Consider the following 18,034-nt stretch of genomic DNA (forward strand, 5'->3'; position numbering starts at 1 on the left):
AGGGCTGAATGAAGTTTTCTGGGTAATGGCTTGAAATGTTTTCCTTATGAGAAGTGGTGTTGAGTTACAGCATGCAGACCGAGAGCTGGGAGGAGAGAAGCTGCAGCTCAGCCGACCCCCACCTTTGCCTGGACTTGTGTGAAGGTGGACATGGGCTCAATGAGACAGGATGAGTGATGTACTGAAGTATCTTGTGGCTGGAATCGACTGCTCCCAGAGTGACCTGAGGCCAGCGATTACCAGGATTTACCCAGGGGCCAGCCGAGAAGGCACAGATGCTCTGCCGTGAAATGCCACGCAGGCAGAGACTGACAAGCAGTAGGCGCTGAGCTTTCGCCTTGGACTGCTGTTTCCTGCTGGGTTCAGGGGAGGGGAGCGCTTTCTGGGAACTCTGCAGCAGCTGCTACTACTCCTCAGCTCCCTCTCCAGTCAAGGTAAGCAGGCTCAAAGGGAGGGCAGGCTGCAAGGGAAGCCTTTGTACCATGAACAAGATCCGAAAGTTCTTCCGAGGAAGTGGGCGAGTCCTGGCATTTATATTTGTAGCTTCTGTCATCTGGCTGCTCTTTGACATGGCAGCTCTCCGCCTCTCATTCAGCGAGATCAACACTCGTGTCCTCAAGGAAGACATTGTCAGGAGAGAGCAGGGTGGGTTCAGAGTCCAGCCAAACCAAATGAAAATCCTTTACAGCAGCATAAAAGAGATGAAGCCCCCACCGAAGGGATATCGGAAGGGGGCATGGGGCAAAGAGAACTTTAGAAAGACTGAGGAGAGTGTGCTCAAGGTTGAGGATGATTTGGACCGAACACAGAGGGAAAGAAAAATGCAGAATGCCCCAGGAAGGAGTAAGGTGATGCCTCTGTGGCAACCTGCACATCTGCAGACCCTGCCACCGACGCTTGCCAAGCAGAAGACAGAGGGGCAAGACATCAGACCTGAAGCCTTCGCTCGCTGGGTGAGACCAAAGCACATGACAGCTCAGGGGGCTCAGAAAACTCCATTCATAGATGAAAAAGGAACTCCATTGGTCAAAATATCTGTACACACAGGAATTGTCGGAGTAAACGAGAAGACCCTGACAGGTCACAGTCTCAGAAGCAATGCATCAAAGCAAGCAGCTGAAAGGGACCTCAATGTGACCATCAATCTTAACACTGACAGACCAAAGCAGAAAGCACAGATAGTAGCAAATGAGAGGACACGCCCTGCCAACCCGCCAGTGCCGAAATCTGGGGAAATGATAGCCTTAAATAAAACTGAGACTCAGACCAAAGAACTAAATGCAAATAAACACAAAGCCAATAAGGGTCTACCCTTTTCCAAGTTCATTATCAATTCAAATCGCTTAAAGAAGCACTCTATTAATAATGAGACACATTTGGGAGACATGCCAAAGGATGATGGAGCTAAAATGGCTCATGGGAAGAAACTCGATTTCTCTGAAAGTCATGTTGTGATTATAACCAAGGAGGAAGAGCTAAAGACAGACACCAAAGAGGTCCTCAATTATAAAACCAAAAGTATAATTCCCAAAGTATTGGGTGAAAGCCAAGGCAATCATACTTCCAGGAATATAAGTGAGGTATCTTTCTCTTCACTTGTCCTACAGAGAGCAACAATGTCTCGAATCAACACAACCTTAGCTGGGGAGCTAGAGCCTGTAAGAGTCAACTCAACTGTCAAGGCCCAGCCCACAGAAAACAACCAAAGTCATATAAAAACCCATTTAGCTGAAGACCATGGGACACACCAGGTGTTAAGGATTGATATGACACTTTTTCCAAGGGACCCCAAAGCTCCGGGTCAGTTTGGACGTCCCATAGTTGTCCCTCCTGGAAAGGAGAAAGAGGCAGAAAGAAGATGGAAAGAAGGAAACTTCAATGTCTACCTTAGTGATTTGATCCCAGTGGATAGAGCCATTGAGGACACAAGACCTGCTGGGTAAGACCTTTTCTCTTCTTTTTCCTCAATCCCAAGTATTCTGGCTTTATGTAGAGATTAATTTCTATATAATTTCATGTGATTTTTGGTCACTTAGAAAATTAAAGCAGCAGTAACCACTACACAATGCTCAAATGTTCTACCATTCACACAGAAACAAACAAAAATCTGATATTGGAAACCCACTATATTCCCTGTCTACACTTATTTCTCTGAGACATTGGCCATCACCCTGTTAGCTCATGTCCCATTTCCTTTCCCATATTAAAATAATTCAATGATAGCAATTCATAATAAGATAATTATGAATGCAAGGGTTCAATGTATAGTTATAACTCTGACATTACAACAATGACAATGAAGTGAATTCCTGATTTTGAAATTTTTTTTATTATCATCAAGTGTGTTAGGATATATTTGGGAAAGGCATGTAGGGGAGAGGCCTCTAGGCCTCCCTGAAATCATATTAACCTGCAGAATTCTGACTAATCATGAGTAACGGTCAGCAGATTAACATGTGAAGAAGTGACTTTACTTCCTAAAATTATATGTCCTTTGTAGATGGAGATGAGAGACATTTCAGGAGTTCAGTTATACAGGAAGAATAATGTTGGAAAATGTCAATCAATCAGTAACTAGAAAACACCTTCAGGAGGTACAGGAGCATAATAATAATCACTTATATTTGTACAGAGTTTTACCATTTACCAAGAGCCCGCATACACATCAGATGAACTTCATAAGAGCCCCAGAAAGGAGATGAAAGATGTAATAGGTGAGGATACTCAAGTTTGTGCAGCTCTAAAGCTGCCCAATGGGTCTTACTGAACCCGTTCTTCAAAGATTTAAATTGCTTTAACTATATAACCAGAAGGTAGATCAAATCACAAATATTTGATCTGACTCAAATATAGTTGGTGTTCCTGGTCATTTTGAGCCAACTCATGTGTGAAAATACTTTATAGTCAGATATTCATTATCTATTGATTGATAATGCAGCTCCCTGTATACCTTGATGTCCAGTTCCCTAAGCAAAACAGTGTTTGTCAGGAAGTCACAATTAGAGAATGCCGAGATTCAAACTTAGCACATGTATGAAAACAATAGGCTTTTGGAAAATTTTTCTTTGTGATCTAGGTAGTCAGTGTTACATTTAAGTGTTACCAGGGGGAAGGCAGATATAAATGAGCCTCTATTCTTCTTAGTAACAAGATACATCACTGTCAGTGTGACGTCAGCTATAATGAGGTGATTTAGTTCCCTTTGCCACTGGCAAATGGCACTGTTACATATTCATTGCCTGCTTGGGCCAGGCACTGTGCTGGGCCATTCATATAACTCACCCTGCTGATATGCACAACTCTGGTGTAGAATACAAACATAATCAAAATAAAGATAAGGAAACTGCGGCCCTGGGAACTTAAATTATCTGTGGTCATAGAGTTAGTCATTGTAGAGAAATAACACAAATCCATGCTCAAACATTATGCCATGCTACCTCCCATTTCCTGCTGATTGCCCTCTCCTCCTCCAGCAAAAAAAAAGATCCAAAAGTTATGTTGAACCAGCTATGGTCTGAAATCCTACATGTGTCAGGAATACACATATGCCATGTTTGAACACAAAATGCAGAGAGATGAAACAGTGGGCCAGCAGACCCTTACAGAGTCTGGGGAAAGAATAAGATGCTGCACAGAAGTCTGAGCTGCCGTTCCAAACCAGAGAAAGGGCAATTGTTTAAGGGCCAAAGCAAGAAAGAATAATGTTATTGGCAATGTGATTTGTTGAAGGCTCTTACTGGTTCCCAGCACTTAGTATTCCTGCAACTTGGTCTGTGGAAGTTAAGGTTTGCAGCCCAGGGAAGTTACAGTCAGGCTCTGTGCTCTGATGGAGTCTGTCCCGACTGCAGGAGAAAGTGACACGTGTGCCTGAGAGGATGAGTCAGAGCATGTGGCCAGGACCCCTCCCTCTTATCATACAACCCACCTTGGCAAACTAAATATAGGCGTGCTCTCAGCAAGCTGCCTGCATGGTGATCTCTTCCACCAGCGGGACTGAGGTGATGGGTATGGGACTCCCTGAAATATTTACAACCCTTTGATGCCACTCTTCCTTGAAAGAAAAAAATCGCTTTTGTTTCTTTTTTACTCAAACACTCAGACTACAAATATATGCAAAGCATGTATGCATGTGGCTAAAGTTTAGAAGAAAATACAAATGAAAAACATTTGATTCATCAGTTTGGCAGGATTTGGAATGAAGTTTTTTACTTGGGCTTTATTTCTTTTCTGCCTTAAAAGAAAAAGTATGAGATGGCTTACAAGAATACAAACAGTAGTATTTTTAAAATAATAACTTTAAAATCATCATAAAGGGAAAATTGTTATAGAATATAGTAAGGAAAACTGTATGTGTGTGTGTGTGTGTGTGTGTGTATGAGAGAGAGGGAGATCTATAAGAATCCAGAAGGGCTGGCCTTAAAATTAGCTACAGTAGCAGCCCACAACCTTTAAATTTTAAGAGTTCTGGGAAATATCTCCCTTACTACCCTTTACATTTCAAAAAAAAACTACCATTAGAGGTTGATTAGCACATCATAACTGCTCATTGGGTATAGACTGAACAAAAACAAAAGAATAAAAACCATAGATTTGTTAGTATGTTCATTTAAATTCAATTCCCTTCCATAAAAATAGTAACTAGTTACTAGTTAATATCTTCTTTAGGATGATTTAACTTATATGCTAGGATGTTGTTGGCATTAAGAAGTAGAGGAGACAAGCAGGATCCCCAGGGCAACTTCTGCTTGAGTTCTAAAACCAGATTCTTCTCCAAACCTGCTCTTCCCTTTTTTTCCTCCTGAGTCCCAGGCTCACTGGGTGTTCCCCATCGTTCTCCAACATATCCAGGCTCAAAATCTGAGACATATTTCCCTCCTTCCTCTTCATTACCATTGTAACAGAAGGTTTTGTTATCGTGCTTCTAAATCTCTCTTAAATTTGACTCCTGTTTTTCTCAGCGCGCTACATCATGTAGTGCAGGGCTTCGTTACATTTCACTTAGACATTGCAGTAGCCTCCAATGACCTCCCAGTGTCCACTCCCTCCTGCCTGGGTTTGGCCGGAAGCATTCGCTAGCTTCCCAATGTACACTTAATAGAATCCAAACTCTTCCACCTCCTCTTCCAGCTTATTCTCTTTATCAAAGAGCTTCAACCTGGAGAAATCTCTGAAAATGAAAATGCCATAAATCTTGGTTATTTGGAATAAAAAAAAAAGGAGGTGAAAGATGTCAAAAGGTGATTAACTCTTGAGATTTAGCATTCATTAAATAGAGTGTCCATACATTCTTTGAGATACTTTTAGTAATATGGCCAGATTTGTTCAAAGTTCTTAGGAGGGTAAAAGGGGGGCAGTGATATATACAGTAACTACAGTAGAAACTTCAGACCCTGTAGAGCAATCATATCATTTTGGGCAAGTGGTTATACCGTTTAGAAAGGAAAATCTCCCAACAGATTTTTGTTTTTTTTTTTCCCAATGATTTTTTTAAAAAGAGACATTCCTGGCATCTCCCTCTGCTGGTCTGCATGGTTTCATTTTTTCAGATTCACTGCTGAGCAAAAGAAGGGAATTAAGTAAATCAGATCAGTTTGATACAAATTCCATAGTCATTGTTTTCAGATTGATCTTCAGGAAGTAGAATCAATGTACTGTGTTTTGGTAAAATTAAAGACTTGGCTCTTGAACTTTAGAGGCTTCATTTTCCTTGAGTTTGTTTTTTTTTAAGTCAAGTACAGCCTCCTTTGTCACCATGCAATGAACCTTTTCTAAGATGCTGAGATGCAATATCACAGCTTCTTCCAACAGCACAATTCCATGATAAGAACTCCTTTCTGTCATCACAGTGTCCTCTTTCTTCAATGCCACTTGTGTTTCTGCCCATTTCAGTGTAGCTATTAGAGCCTCAGCATAAGAAAGCTGGTCTCATCACCCTTCTCTACACATTCTGTTCCTTACCATCCGCTGATGTTTTTATTAACTTATCCCTTCCCACCACTTTCCACCCTCTGCACCTTCCATGGCCCTCACCATTTTCTCCTACACATCCTAATCCGACCTTGCTCAAAACCCCACTGTTAAAATGATTCTTATGTTATGTATTTTTTATCACAATTAAGAATTAATTATTTAGGGGAAAAAAAAGTCCAACTGTAGCCTGGCCTCCAGCTGGACCATAACTTAACTGTAACCTCTGCATCTGGATAACTCAATGTATGCAGCACTCTTTGTTAGGGAAACATTCCTGGTTGGATGTTCTTCACCAACTAGAGACTTGAGAATCTGTTTTGTCTCCTCAGTGATATGATAGCCTTCTTACGGAGAGAAACTCTGTCTTTTACTTTATTTTGTATGCCCTTAGCACTGAGCAGAGTGCTGCACACTCATAAGGTAAAAGTTTACACAATATGGATTCAAAAGATACATCTCTCTGAAAAGATTTTTGGAAATTGATACTACTTTAAAAAATAAGAAGTAGCTATTCAAATGAAGCTTGCAATAAGTCTTTGTATAAATTTAAATAATTTTTTCCTAATTTTTCACTTTGAAAATATTGAATAATTAGTATTTGGTTTAAGGTAAATACATCCTGTTCTAACAGTATAATCTATTCATTAGTTCATGCTTATTCACTCATATTTTTGTTGTTGTTTTGGTTTTTAAATTTAATGTTTTGACTTTCAAGTGGGGAACTCGCCTTTATTTATTATGTTTCATGTCAGTAAATAAAATACAACTCCATTTCTTGCCTAGAGTTAAAAATATGCTTGAAATAAAATATTTTTGACAGCCATTTAAAGTTCCATATTTGATCCTTCTTTATAAAAAGCTAATCCTTGCAGTTTTTGCTTTTAGTTGTTGAGATTTGTTTCCATCAGCAATAATCAATACATACACATAGGTTTTGCTGAAACGTAGCCTTGTCCACTGAAAATGCAGGGTAGCTCTACTTGGCAAAGTCTTTCTTTTGACCTACAGCAATAGTTAAGATGGTACTCCAAAAATAAGCTTATTTTAAGTGTGCTTCCTGAATCTGTATTTAGAGGAAAATGACTCAAATAAATTTTTGCTGCCGGCATTTAGTTTTTTAAAGTACAGTGAAAATTATGGCATACTCTTATATTGCTGCTATGCTTGATTGCTTAATTTCATGATTTGCTTTACCTACAGAATTCTGGAAAACCTCTCAATAAAGCAATTAAAAATGGTCTTTATTCTTTTTGCCCAGAGCCTGGACTGTCAACCAATAACTTGATTCCAACCTACGCAGCTAAAGACATTTTTTTTTGTTTGTTGGTTGGCTGTTGTTTTTGTTTTGTTTTGTTTTTTTGTTTTTTGTTTGTTTTGTTTTTGTTTTTGTTTTTTGGTACATATGAAAAGCAAAAGATGGCATCATGCATTTGCCACAAACCAGTCTAAATTACCAAGGAGGAAGAAAAGTTTTTCTGGAATCTTAATTTTCATATCTTCCCTATCCTAGGAGCATCAAAAAACCAAGGCTAATGAGTTAGTGGAGGAGGAGGAGGAGGAGGAGAAACTAGGAGAAAGAAAATAAACTGACCACATATCCTTCCAATCTCCAGGCTTCCAAAAGTTTATCAGGCTGGGAAAGGAGAGAAACTTTAAAGTTGAATGAAAGTCACAGTTTTTTTTGTTTTGTTTTGTTTTTAACCTGGGATGAATATTTTAATAGATGAAACCAGACTACCTTTGTGACTAATAGTGTTTGGAGAACATTATGGAAAATTGATGGGCAAGGCTATGAGAATTCGCCGAAAAATCAGTCAGGGGCAGGGGAAAATCTCACAAGACGAATGTTAAAGGCTTATTTCTGCTTTCACTCATATGAGTGCAAGCAATGCAATGGTGCCTTTTGAATGGTGTGTGTGTTTATATGTGTGCACACGTTTGTGTGTTTGTATAGTGTGCTGTTTCACTGGAAAGACCTATAAGCAAATAGGAGAGCAGGAAGTAAAGGCAAAATTTGTTAAAAACGTATAAGCTAGATAATAATGTAACAGAGTTAAATATGACCGAGAGACAAATATAATGCCTTTACATACTGGTATTTAGATCCTTGTACTTATCATAGTCTTCCCATAACTAGGGAATACAAGGAGGAAGATGATCAGAGGAGAGAAATGCAAAACACAGTTCTGCTACTAATTCAAAGAGAAGAAAACAGTTCAACATTTCCTAATTAATGTAAAACTGAGAAATATTACAGCAAATTAGTCACTTCTCCTCCTAAATACTGCCAAAGACGTAAAAATATGCCTGAGAGAGCATAATTAGCAAATGTAGGAATTAGAATCTGTTTTCACTGCTTTTTTGCACATCTAATCCAGGACCCATTTTAATCACCAGCCTCATTTTATCAAATTCTTGCAATTATGTTGCCCTAAGTACTCTTGTTCCAGAAAATAACTTCCTTTTGGGCTGTTCTGGTTGGCCCATTCAGAACAGAGCCTCTCAAGAGGGGAACAAGTTTTTTTGTGCAAGGTTCAGAAAATTCAGGGAAAATAGCAATGTTTAGAGGCTCTGTTTTGTTGTTTGCTTTTTAAATGAAAGGAGCTTTTTAGAGCCCCTGGAAAAACATTTGTATTATTCTAAACTGAATTACCTTCTAAATAGACTCTGCTTCTAAAATGCTGGGTTATGGTCATGGGTGAGAAATGGCAGCACTTACTATTGCTTACTTACTATTTACAAAGGCCTTTACTACTCTTTATTACTTGCTCTCTCATTCATCCTTAAAACAATTCCACAAGGTAGATACAGTCCTAGTCCCAGCTTTGCATATGGAGAAACTGAGGCTTAAGAAGAGCAGAGATTTCAGTTAGTGGGATAATTAGTTCACTTCTTTCCATGTGATATTTGCTCACTACCTATCATGGGCCATGGGCCAGCTGCAGCCTCACGTCTTTCATGTACATCAACTCGTGATCCAGATTGATGCATTGTGATCTCCTTATTAACAGATGAGGAATAAAATGCTGCGAAAGGTAAAGTAGCATGTCCATGGGCTCTCAGCTCCCAGTGGCAGGAGGCGGCCCAATCCCTAGTCTTCTGATTCCCCTCAGTAATAATTCCATGATGCCAGACTGGTTCTGTCCGTGACCCCAGCTACTCTACTGTCCTAGTGACCATTGTCACTCCCATCTCTCCTCTTGGATTGCCAAGCTCTCTGCCTAAGGGGAGTCCCTCCCTGCTTAGCTCATTTAAAAAAAAAAAAAGTTTTTGTTCCAATGTATATGTATACAGAGATATGTATATACGCAGATCATATATATACACACACACACACACACACACATATATTTTCCATTCTAACCAATCCTGACGGCAACACCATGGTAGAGATAATATCTCTCATATGTTTACAGATGAGAAAAGTGAGGCTTTAAGAGATTAAATGATATATCTCCTGCCCCAGCCAGCTAATCACTGCCAGCTAAAATTTTCTGACTTCTAGTTCTAGAGCTCTTTCCACAGGATACAACTTCTCCTTCCTTTATTTCCTTATGATCGTAACACTTTGAGATAAATTGAAATACCTCTCTTCCTTATGCATAGGTCAGGAGAGCCAGAGGCCAATTAGCTTTGCATGCCATGTAATAGTTAGAGAGAAAATTTATAGGAAATCATTTTCTATAGGGCATTGAGCAAAGGTGATTCCTGAAAACTGGCCAACAGCCACAAATGTCTAGCAGTCAACAAATGTCTCTGGGCTCCTGCTACACAGTCTAGCATCTGAACATGGGTCTCTGCCTTTGAGGCATGCAGATAAAATGTTGTGCAAACGTACAGAGTCCTTATTGGAGTAATGAAGAGAAGGATTGGGCCTGGCCTGGCTGTAACCTGAAGTGTGAGGGAGTTAGAGAAGTGAAGTTAGAACTGGAAGAAGTGAGTCTGGCTTGGCTGGGGGGTAGGGGAGGCAGACAGTGGGGGTGTGAATGAAGCCATCGAGTTAAGCAGATTTCAGATCACCTAGGGCCTTGTAAAGGTTCTTCTAAGGGCAGTTGGGAAAATGTTGAAGGGTTTTAAGTTGTAGAAGGAACAACTTAATTTGCTTTTTTCAGGGATCTCATGACCCAGAAGGAAGAACTTCTGGGTACATGTCACTAAAAGTTACATAGAGAATCACAGACTGTTGACAGTAGATGAGGTCTCAAAAAAAAAAAACTATCTAATCCAGTCTCCTAATGGTACAGAGAAGGTCTGAGGAGGGAAGTGACTTGCCCAAGGTCACACACTGCAGGAGAGACAGGACTAGCTCCAGGGTGTCCCAACCTCCACCCAGTACTATTTCCACTACATCACACCACCTCCTGCTCTTCTCCCTCCCATGCCAATTTCCACTCTGACAGCTGTCTGCTCAAAATAGACCACTGTTAAAGTGATGAAAGGAGATGCTGGTGGTTTATATTTCTAAATCCAGGTCCAGTAACTTTGGATACACAGTCACCCCTTGAACCACTGCTTCAGTTGGTTAAGGCCTTTGGAGCAGAGATGGAGAAGAGCTGTTCAAAATTAAAAGCCAGGTAATTCAGATTGAACATCAGAAGTTGTTTACAGAAAGAACAAAACATAAAAATATAAGTTTTATAGAACTATACCCTCTTATCAGTGAGAGGAAAAGAAAGCACCAGTAATTCTAAGGTCATGAAGAAAAGAATATAACTCTGGGCAAGGCTTCTCAGCTAGATGCTCCATTCTCCTCCAGATGATCCCAAAGATACCAGAGCTTTGGGAAGGAAGGCCCCTGAAGGCTCACATCAAGGCAGTAGTTGAATTGCAAATGGAAGTTGAGAAAATATTCTTCTCGACCTTCTGTTCAAACCTGAGACCTGACCCACATAGTATGGTTTGACAGTCTTGGAAAAAAATGAAAAATTCATAGAAATGAGAGAATGTTATCATCCCCTCGATCCTCTGATTTGAAACCTTCTTTATTTGATAGGCTACACTCAAATCAGGTTATTGGCTGAGCTTTCAGCAAAAACAGGCCAAGGGGGCAAAACACATCTCTTTCTGGGTCTCTTGATAAACGGGAAGCAGATGATAGATTCAGATTAAAGAACTGCCTCAAAAAAGGGCAGAGTGCCCAGTCAAAATGTGCATATTAGCATTGTGGATAATAATAGGTTCTTGCATATTATCTCGTCAAATTTTCATTGCAGTTCAATGATGAAAGCATTGTAATTTTCACCCTAAAAGTGAGGAAACTGAAGTTCTGGAAGGTTACCTGCCCATGGCTGTGCAACCAATAAGTGCCAGAAAGGACACAAATCTTAGCCGCTAATTATCTTTCTCAAGTCCTGCATCATTCCATCCTACCATAGTAGTGTATCAGCTATGCTGCAGGATGTGGAAATTCCTCATTAGAGGAATTTGTTTGTTTGTTGTACTTGGATTTTACAGTATTCTAAGCCTAGACTTACCTTAAACAAAATAGATCGAGTTAATTTTTAAGTGTAGCATAGGGCCTTTATATTCTAAATACTGACTTAGTGCAATGAATGGGCTTATAAAATAAAAATATGATTTCTTAGTCTCAAGAAACATTTCTTTATTTAAATTGGACTTTAGCCACAAACTCCCCCACCCCAATATAGAAGAAAACATCATTTCCAGTGGGCAAATTGGAAACAGGAAACTTTGCTTCAATTGGATCAGTGTAGAATAACTTGTACAACCTGTAGAAACTAGATGACTGTAAAGGAATGTAAGGATGGTAGAAGAATTAATAAAGCTGAAACCCTTTCTGGTCTGACCCACCCTGCCTTTAAACAAGCCAAGCATGATAGTTTTTCTACACACCTGGAAAAATGTTCAACCTGTTTTGTAATACAGGAAAACATGCACCTGTAAAAGTTAGAGTGACCTGACGTCTCAGTCACCCAAGCCAAGGCACACTCTGAAACCTTGCACTTGAAACTTCCCAGGTCTCCTTCTGTGCCCCACTCCCATCCTTTGGTACTACTCCTTTTCCCAGACACCAATATAATTTGTACAATATAATCTTCCATGGGTCCTTCTTCAAGGTGATTTCTTAAACACATCTAAAATGCGTGTTCATCAATTATTGGCAGAGGTGCTGTTTACTGGGATTCCATCTAGTGGAATCCTTCATGACCTGTACTGTGGGTTTCTAACAGTGATATTAGGGTATCATGACATGTTGGGGGAAAAGAGAATCAGCTATTTGATGGTTGGAGGTGTCTTCCCTAAATCTCTCAAATCTCTGACAAATGCCAACCTTTCCTACTTCTAATACCTGCCTAGTATTACAACGCTTCTTAGAACTTCCTTCTAAAAGAGACTCCAAATCTAGTAATTTGTAACATAGAGCCATCTGCATGTCTGTCTATCTGTCAGACATGTGTTTCTGTCTATCGCTGGATGTTTCTCAAGTCAACTAAAGTTTAACCATTAAGTAAATCTCAGGACTTCACAGTTAGGCTTGTTGGCTCAGATAGCTCAGGCAGGATTTTTGCAGCTCACCCATGCATTTTAGAATGGATTTATTTTTTTCAGTAACAAATATTTGCAAAGAATATTGAGATGTGATATGTGGACTTCCCACTCATTTACATTATATAATTAAAGACTAGCTTCTGCATTCTCCCTTTCACCCAGGTTTTTAAAGTCCTCTTAGCTTTATTTCCTCTTTCCTAACCTAGAGCCCACAAAGGACCATTTAACAATTTCACACTAGTCCCTAACAAATCCTCTACCACTTTTCTGACTACTGCATTTGCTCTGACTACCCCTAAACTTGGATTTATCCAATTTTATCTCCTTCTACACCCAGACTGCCAGATGCTGCTGAAACAAATCACACACTGAGACATCAAATAAAATTTTGGTGTCTCGAACTTCAGGAAATTGCTCAGTGCCCCTCAGAAATACTTTTGAGAATATTTGTCTCAAATGTTCTCCATTCTCCCCAAATCCCTACCCTATTCCATTAGCAACAGACAAGAGCTACAAATGATTTCAACTTCTCCATCCCAGATATATAAACTTATCTGTATACAACACCAACTTCTTTATTCCTGTCCCAAAGGAAAATAGCTCTTCTTCCACTATTTGAACTTTTAATTTAAGCTCCATTCCATCTCCATTCATTGATTTATCCATTCAATACATATTTAACAATGTTTATTATGTGTAACTGTACTAGAAACTTGTAGCACTGTAGTAAACAAGGCAGATTTTCCCTGCCATCAAAGAAATTATAGATGCAAAAGATAAGGAGATAAAATCAATAAATTAATGCTACCACAGAGACACAGGTGACAGCAACTGAGAATAATGGGAGAGCAGCCAAACTTTGATACAGCAATCAGAGAAGGTTTCTCTGTGGCAGCAATATTTAAACTATGACCTAAATAAACAGAAGAAACCAGGATAGAGAAGGTAGCAATAGTGAAGTTAAGAAAACCACAAAAGCTGGAAGGAGTTCAACATCCTGCTGGTAACTGGAAGAAGGCCAGTGTGGGTGGAGTGGCGTGTGCAAGGGGACAGGTGAATGACAGGCAATTGGAAAGATGGGCAGGGGTCACAGTCTATTAGGTGCTTTAGGCTAGGGTAAGGAATTTGGATTTCTTTACTATGGCCAAGAGAAATTTACTGAAGTATTTTAAACAAGAGAGCACTGTGGATATAGACAATATTAAAAATTGAGAGGCCAGTTAGGGTGCCTCAGCAACAATCCTAGCAAAAGATGATGGAAGCTCAAGAAATAGAGGTGGCAATTATGGAGCTATAAAGAAGCTGGAATTGAGATATATTTTGTCAATTAAATGAACAGAAGTGGATAAAAGATTGGTTTTATTGACAGTCAAGGTAAGTGATGATCCCATTAATTAAAGGAAAAATGTAGAGGAACTGGTTGGATTGGGTGGGGTGAATTTTAGACAGGTTATTTGTCAGATGCCTGGGAGACATCTGGGGAGATATCAAGTAGGTAGTTGGATATATGAGTCTGAAATTCAGAGGAGAAATCTAACCTGGGTATAAATTTGAATACAGTGGCACATTTAAAGCTGTGAGCATGGATGAGCTCATCCAGTGACATAGTACGTGGAGGGAAACAAAGCCCAGGGCCCAGTTCTGAGGATCTTCTGTTTAGCAATTAAGAAGAGAGGAAAGCCGAGAAGGAGACTGAAGGGGGAAAGCCAGTGAGTAATGAGTGAAAACCAGGAGAGGGAAGTGTCTCATGGGACAAAAAAAGAAAGGGAGTGATTCAAGGAGGCTAGACAGTTGAGTCACCTGCCATTGTATGATTGATTAATGTAAAGAGAGAGAATTGGCTCCATCAATAATCCTGTCACAAACAGATTTTTTTCAGTATATGTAGCTTCCCTGAAGCCTATAAACATGATTTTGTCCTTTCCTACTCAAGAGAGGAAGGAGAAACAAAGATGACAAAATTTGCTCGGTATCCCACCTAGCTACCCTCCTATTGTTTGAAAGTTTGTCCCCTTCCAAAATTGTCCTTCTATTTTTTAAATTGTTCATAATTATGCAAAAAATACAATATTTTATTTAATAGCTGGAAATCCCTCAACTCATTCTTTCCTCTCATTGTTTGATTATTTTTATTTTCTATAAATGAGTTTTAATATTAAAAATCACAATTTGGTATTGCCAATTAACACTTTAATGGACTTCAATGTGTAAATTCCTAAACTTCAAAGAGACTTCAAATATGGTAAAAAAAAAAAAAAAAAAAAAATTGTATTTCCCTACATTAGTAATTCTGTAAATTCCAAGTAAACCTACTTTCTGTTCAGGGTGAGGGGGAACTCATCCATTTGAAGAAATAGTAAACATGTCATCTCTCACTCCCCCCCCAAAAAAAACTGTATTTCTTACTTTATTAAGCCGTTGTGATAGGCTGAAAAAAAAACTGGTCCCCCAAAGATATTCACTTCATAATCCCCAGAACCTGTGACTATCACCTTATATGTCAAAAAAGTGACCATTACTTTCCATGATGAAAGACATGATTAAAGATGGAGAGGAGTCAGCCCAAATCATCTATGGGCCCTAACTGCAATCACGTTGTCCTGATAAGAGGGAGGTGGAGAGTTTTCACACAGAGACAAGCAGAGGAGACGATGATGTGAAGACAGGGGCAGCGGTTGAGGTGATGCAGCCACAAGACAAGAAATGCTGGCAGAAGCTGTAAGAGGCGAGGAGTGGATTCTTCTCCAGAGCCCCTGGAGGGAGCATGGCCCTGCTGTCACCTTGTTGCAGGACTTCTGGCCTCCAGAACTGTGGGAAAATAAGTTTCTGTTGTTTTAAGCTACAAGTTTGTGGTGATTTGTTATAGCAGCCACAGGAAACTAATACAGCCATGAAGCGAAGTCAGGAATATCCCACAATGTTTATGTATGTCAATTCATCAATCCCTTCTGTTGAGTCAAATTAGTTTAGGAAGCCTGCTTTGTTATGTTAACATTATTTGCCTGATAACTAGACCAATAAAAGTGTTATTTTGCTTTTATGTCCACTGAAGATTCAGGTCCTGCGCCTATCAGCCCTCTATTTTTTTTATTATTTTTTTTAAATATTAATTTTATTGAGACATATTCACATACCACTCAGACATACAAAACAAATCATACATTCGATTGTTCACAGTACCATTACATAGTTGTGCATTCATCACCAAAATCAATCCCTGACACCTTCATTACCACACACACAAAAATAACAAGAATAATAATTAAAGTAAAAAAGAGCAATTAAAGTAAAAAAGAACACTGGGTACCTTTGTCTGTTTGTTTGTTTGTTTCCTTCCCCCATTTTTCTACTCATCCATCCATAAACTAGACAAAGGGAAGTGTGGTCCTTATGGCTTTCCCAATCCCATTGTCACCCCCTCATAAGCTACAGTTTAATACAATCATCTTCAAGATTCCTGTGTTCTGGGTTGTAGTTCGATAGTTTCAGGTATCTACCGCCAGCCACCCCAATTCATTAGAACCTAAAAAGGGTTGTCTATATTGTGCATAAGAGTGCCCACCAGAGTGACCTCTCGACTCGTTTTGGAATCTTTCTGCCACTGAAGCTTATTTCATTTCCTTTCATTTCCCCCTTTTGGTCAAGAAGATGTTCTCCATCCCACGATGCCGGGTCTAGATTCTTCCCCGGGAGTCATATTCCATGTTACCAGGGAGATTCACTCCCCTGGGTGTCTGATCCCACGTAGGGGGGAGGGCAGTGATTTCACTTTTCAAGTTGGCTTAGCTAGAGAGAGAGGGCCACATCTGAGCAACAAAGAGGCATTCGGGAGAAGGCTCTTAGGCACAATTATAGGGAGGCCTAGCCTCTCCTTTGCAGCAACCGTCTTCCCAAGGGCAAGTCCTGTGGTAGAGGGCTCAGCCCATCAAACCACCAGTCCCCTATGTCTGTGAGCACATCAGCAACCATCGAGGTGGGAAAGCCCAACATCCCTGCATTCTCCACCAGCTCCTCAAGGGGGCTCTGCATACTTTTCTCCTTTTTTTTTTTTTGTTTGTTTGTTTTTTTTAACTTTACCTTCTATTTTTTTAAGATTATAAAAAATTGTAAAGAGAATAAGTCAAATTTGTCTTAGAGCTCAGGTTCCCAAACTGGCCAATTAACAATTAACTTCATTCTTTTATTTTTTCTTTTGGTTTTGCTTTTAAGATACAAATTCTCAAATCTGAGACAGATCTCTTGAATTGATTTTCTGGGGCTAGGGATAGTAAAATAGAAACCACAACCTCATTTTAAAGCTGAAAATACTGAGGCACAGAGCTATTAAGTAAGGTATCAATGCATAAAGATCAGAGAAATATTGGAGGTGGGATTCAAATGGGATCTCATCACCTACAAAGCCCTTGCTCTGCTACAGCATGATGCTTCCACAGGAGGTTCTTGTGTCTAGAGTTGCTAGTCTTTTTGTGGTAACTACTGGTACTGGTTATTCTACCTCTGCTCTTTTATTTTGCTGGAACATTCCCCCACTTGTACCCCACCCCCAAGAAAAGGACTTGATAGAATCATCATCAAGATTATAGATATATAATATATATAAAAATATATATATATATTATGTATATACTCACATATATATATAAGCACATGCACATATATAGACACATAACCCTACCGTATGACTTTTAAAACCATGATGTGGAACTTGTTAGCACATCCCTCATGCTCTGCTTGTGTCCCCATCCAGGTGCGCACAGCAGCTCGTCCACAATAGCCTCCCCACGACCAGCGTCATCATGTGCTTTGTGGATGAGGTGTGGTCCACTCTCCTGAGGTCTGTTCACAGCGTCCTCAATCGTTCTCCTCCACACCTCATCAAGGAGATTCTGTTGGTGGATGACTTCAGCACCAAAGGTAAGAAAAACACATAGTGTTTCTCCTGAAAAATGAAAAAAAAATCAAGATTTGATATGAGACAATGGCAATTTGGATGGAAAATCACAGGGTTATTTGATGAAGCATAAACATTTGACAAATGCCAAATCACTGTTTCAGGTGGTGCCCTAGAGGCATATGACTGAGCATCTATGGTATGTAAAGCGTTGGCTCTAGCCATCATCCTGGGTCCTTGGTTAGCTGGCTGCCTCAGGTGCCCACTCAGCTGCAACACTTCCCCCAAGCCATGCAGGAGTGGTTTTCTAACTGCTGCTCCTTCTCCTTGGAAATGAGTGCTCTGAAGTGCCAGACACCAGAGGATGTTCTATATGATTGCACAGACACCCTTGTATGGAATCTAATAGGCAAGTATCCCACAATTAGCGGGATGCCTTTCCTACTGGTAAAAAGGAAAGGTAAACAAAGAAATGAAAGGCCTGTGGTTTGTTCCCCAAGAGCAATGCATGTTATGTTAAGTGTTAAGATGACAAATTGCCAATAGGACCTGAGAGATGAGACTCCAACAAAGTTCAGAGGTAGAATGCCCCATGGTGTTTCATTTGATTTTGTTTATTGCATCGAAGAATCTCACTCCTTGAGTTGTAGAAAAACTCGTGTA

The 18,034-nt window shown here is 39.8% G+C and overlaps 1 protein-coding gene across 1 annotated transcript in view; it reads left to right on the forward strand.

The window, feature by feature from the left end:
* Positions 1-482: 482 nt before the first annotated feature.
* The window catches only part of GALNT5 (polypeptide N-acetylgalactosaminyltransferase 5), a 46,310-nt gene continuing 28,758 nt past the window's right edge, over positions 483-18,034 (forward strand). Inside the window, exons 1-2 of the mRNA XM_037850376.1 lie at positions 483-1,939; positions 17,228-17,394. Of these exons, the coding sequence (XP_037706304.1) occupies positions 483-1,939; positions 17,228-17,394 (1,624 nt within the window). The remainder of the gene's footprint in view (positions 1,940-17,227; positions 17,395-18,034) is intronic.

This window comes from Choloepus didactylus, chromosome 9 (assembly GCF_015220235.1).
Source record: "Choloepus didactylus isolate mChoDid1 chromosome 9, mChoDid1.pri, whole genome shotgun sequence".
Taxonomy (NCBI): Eukaryota; Metazoa; Chordata; class Mammalia; order Pilosa; family Megalonychidae; genus Choloepus; species Choloepus didactylus.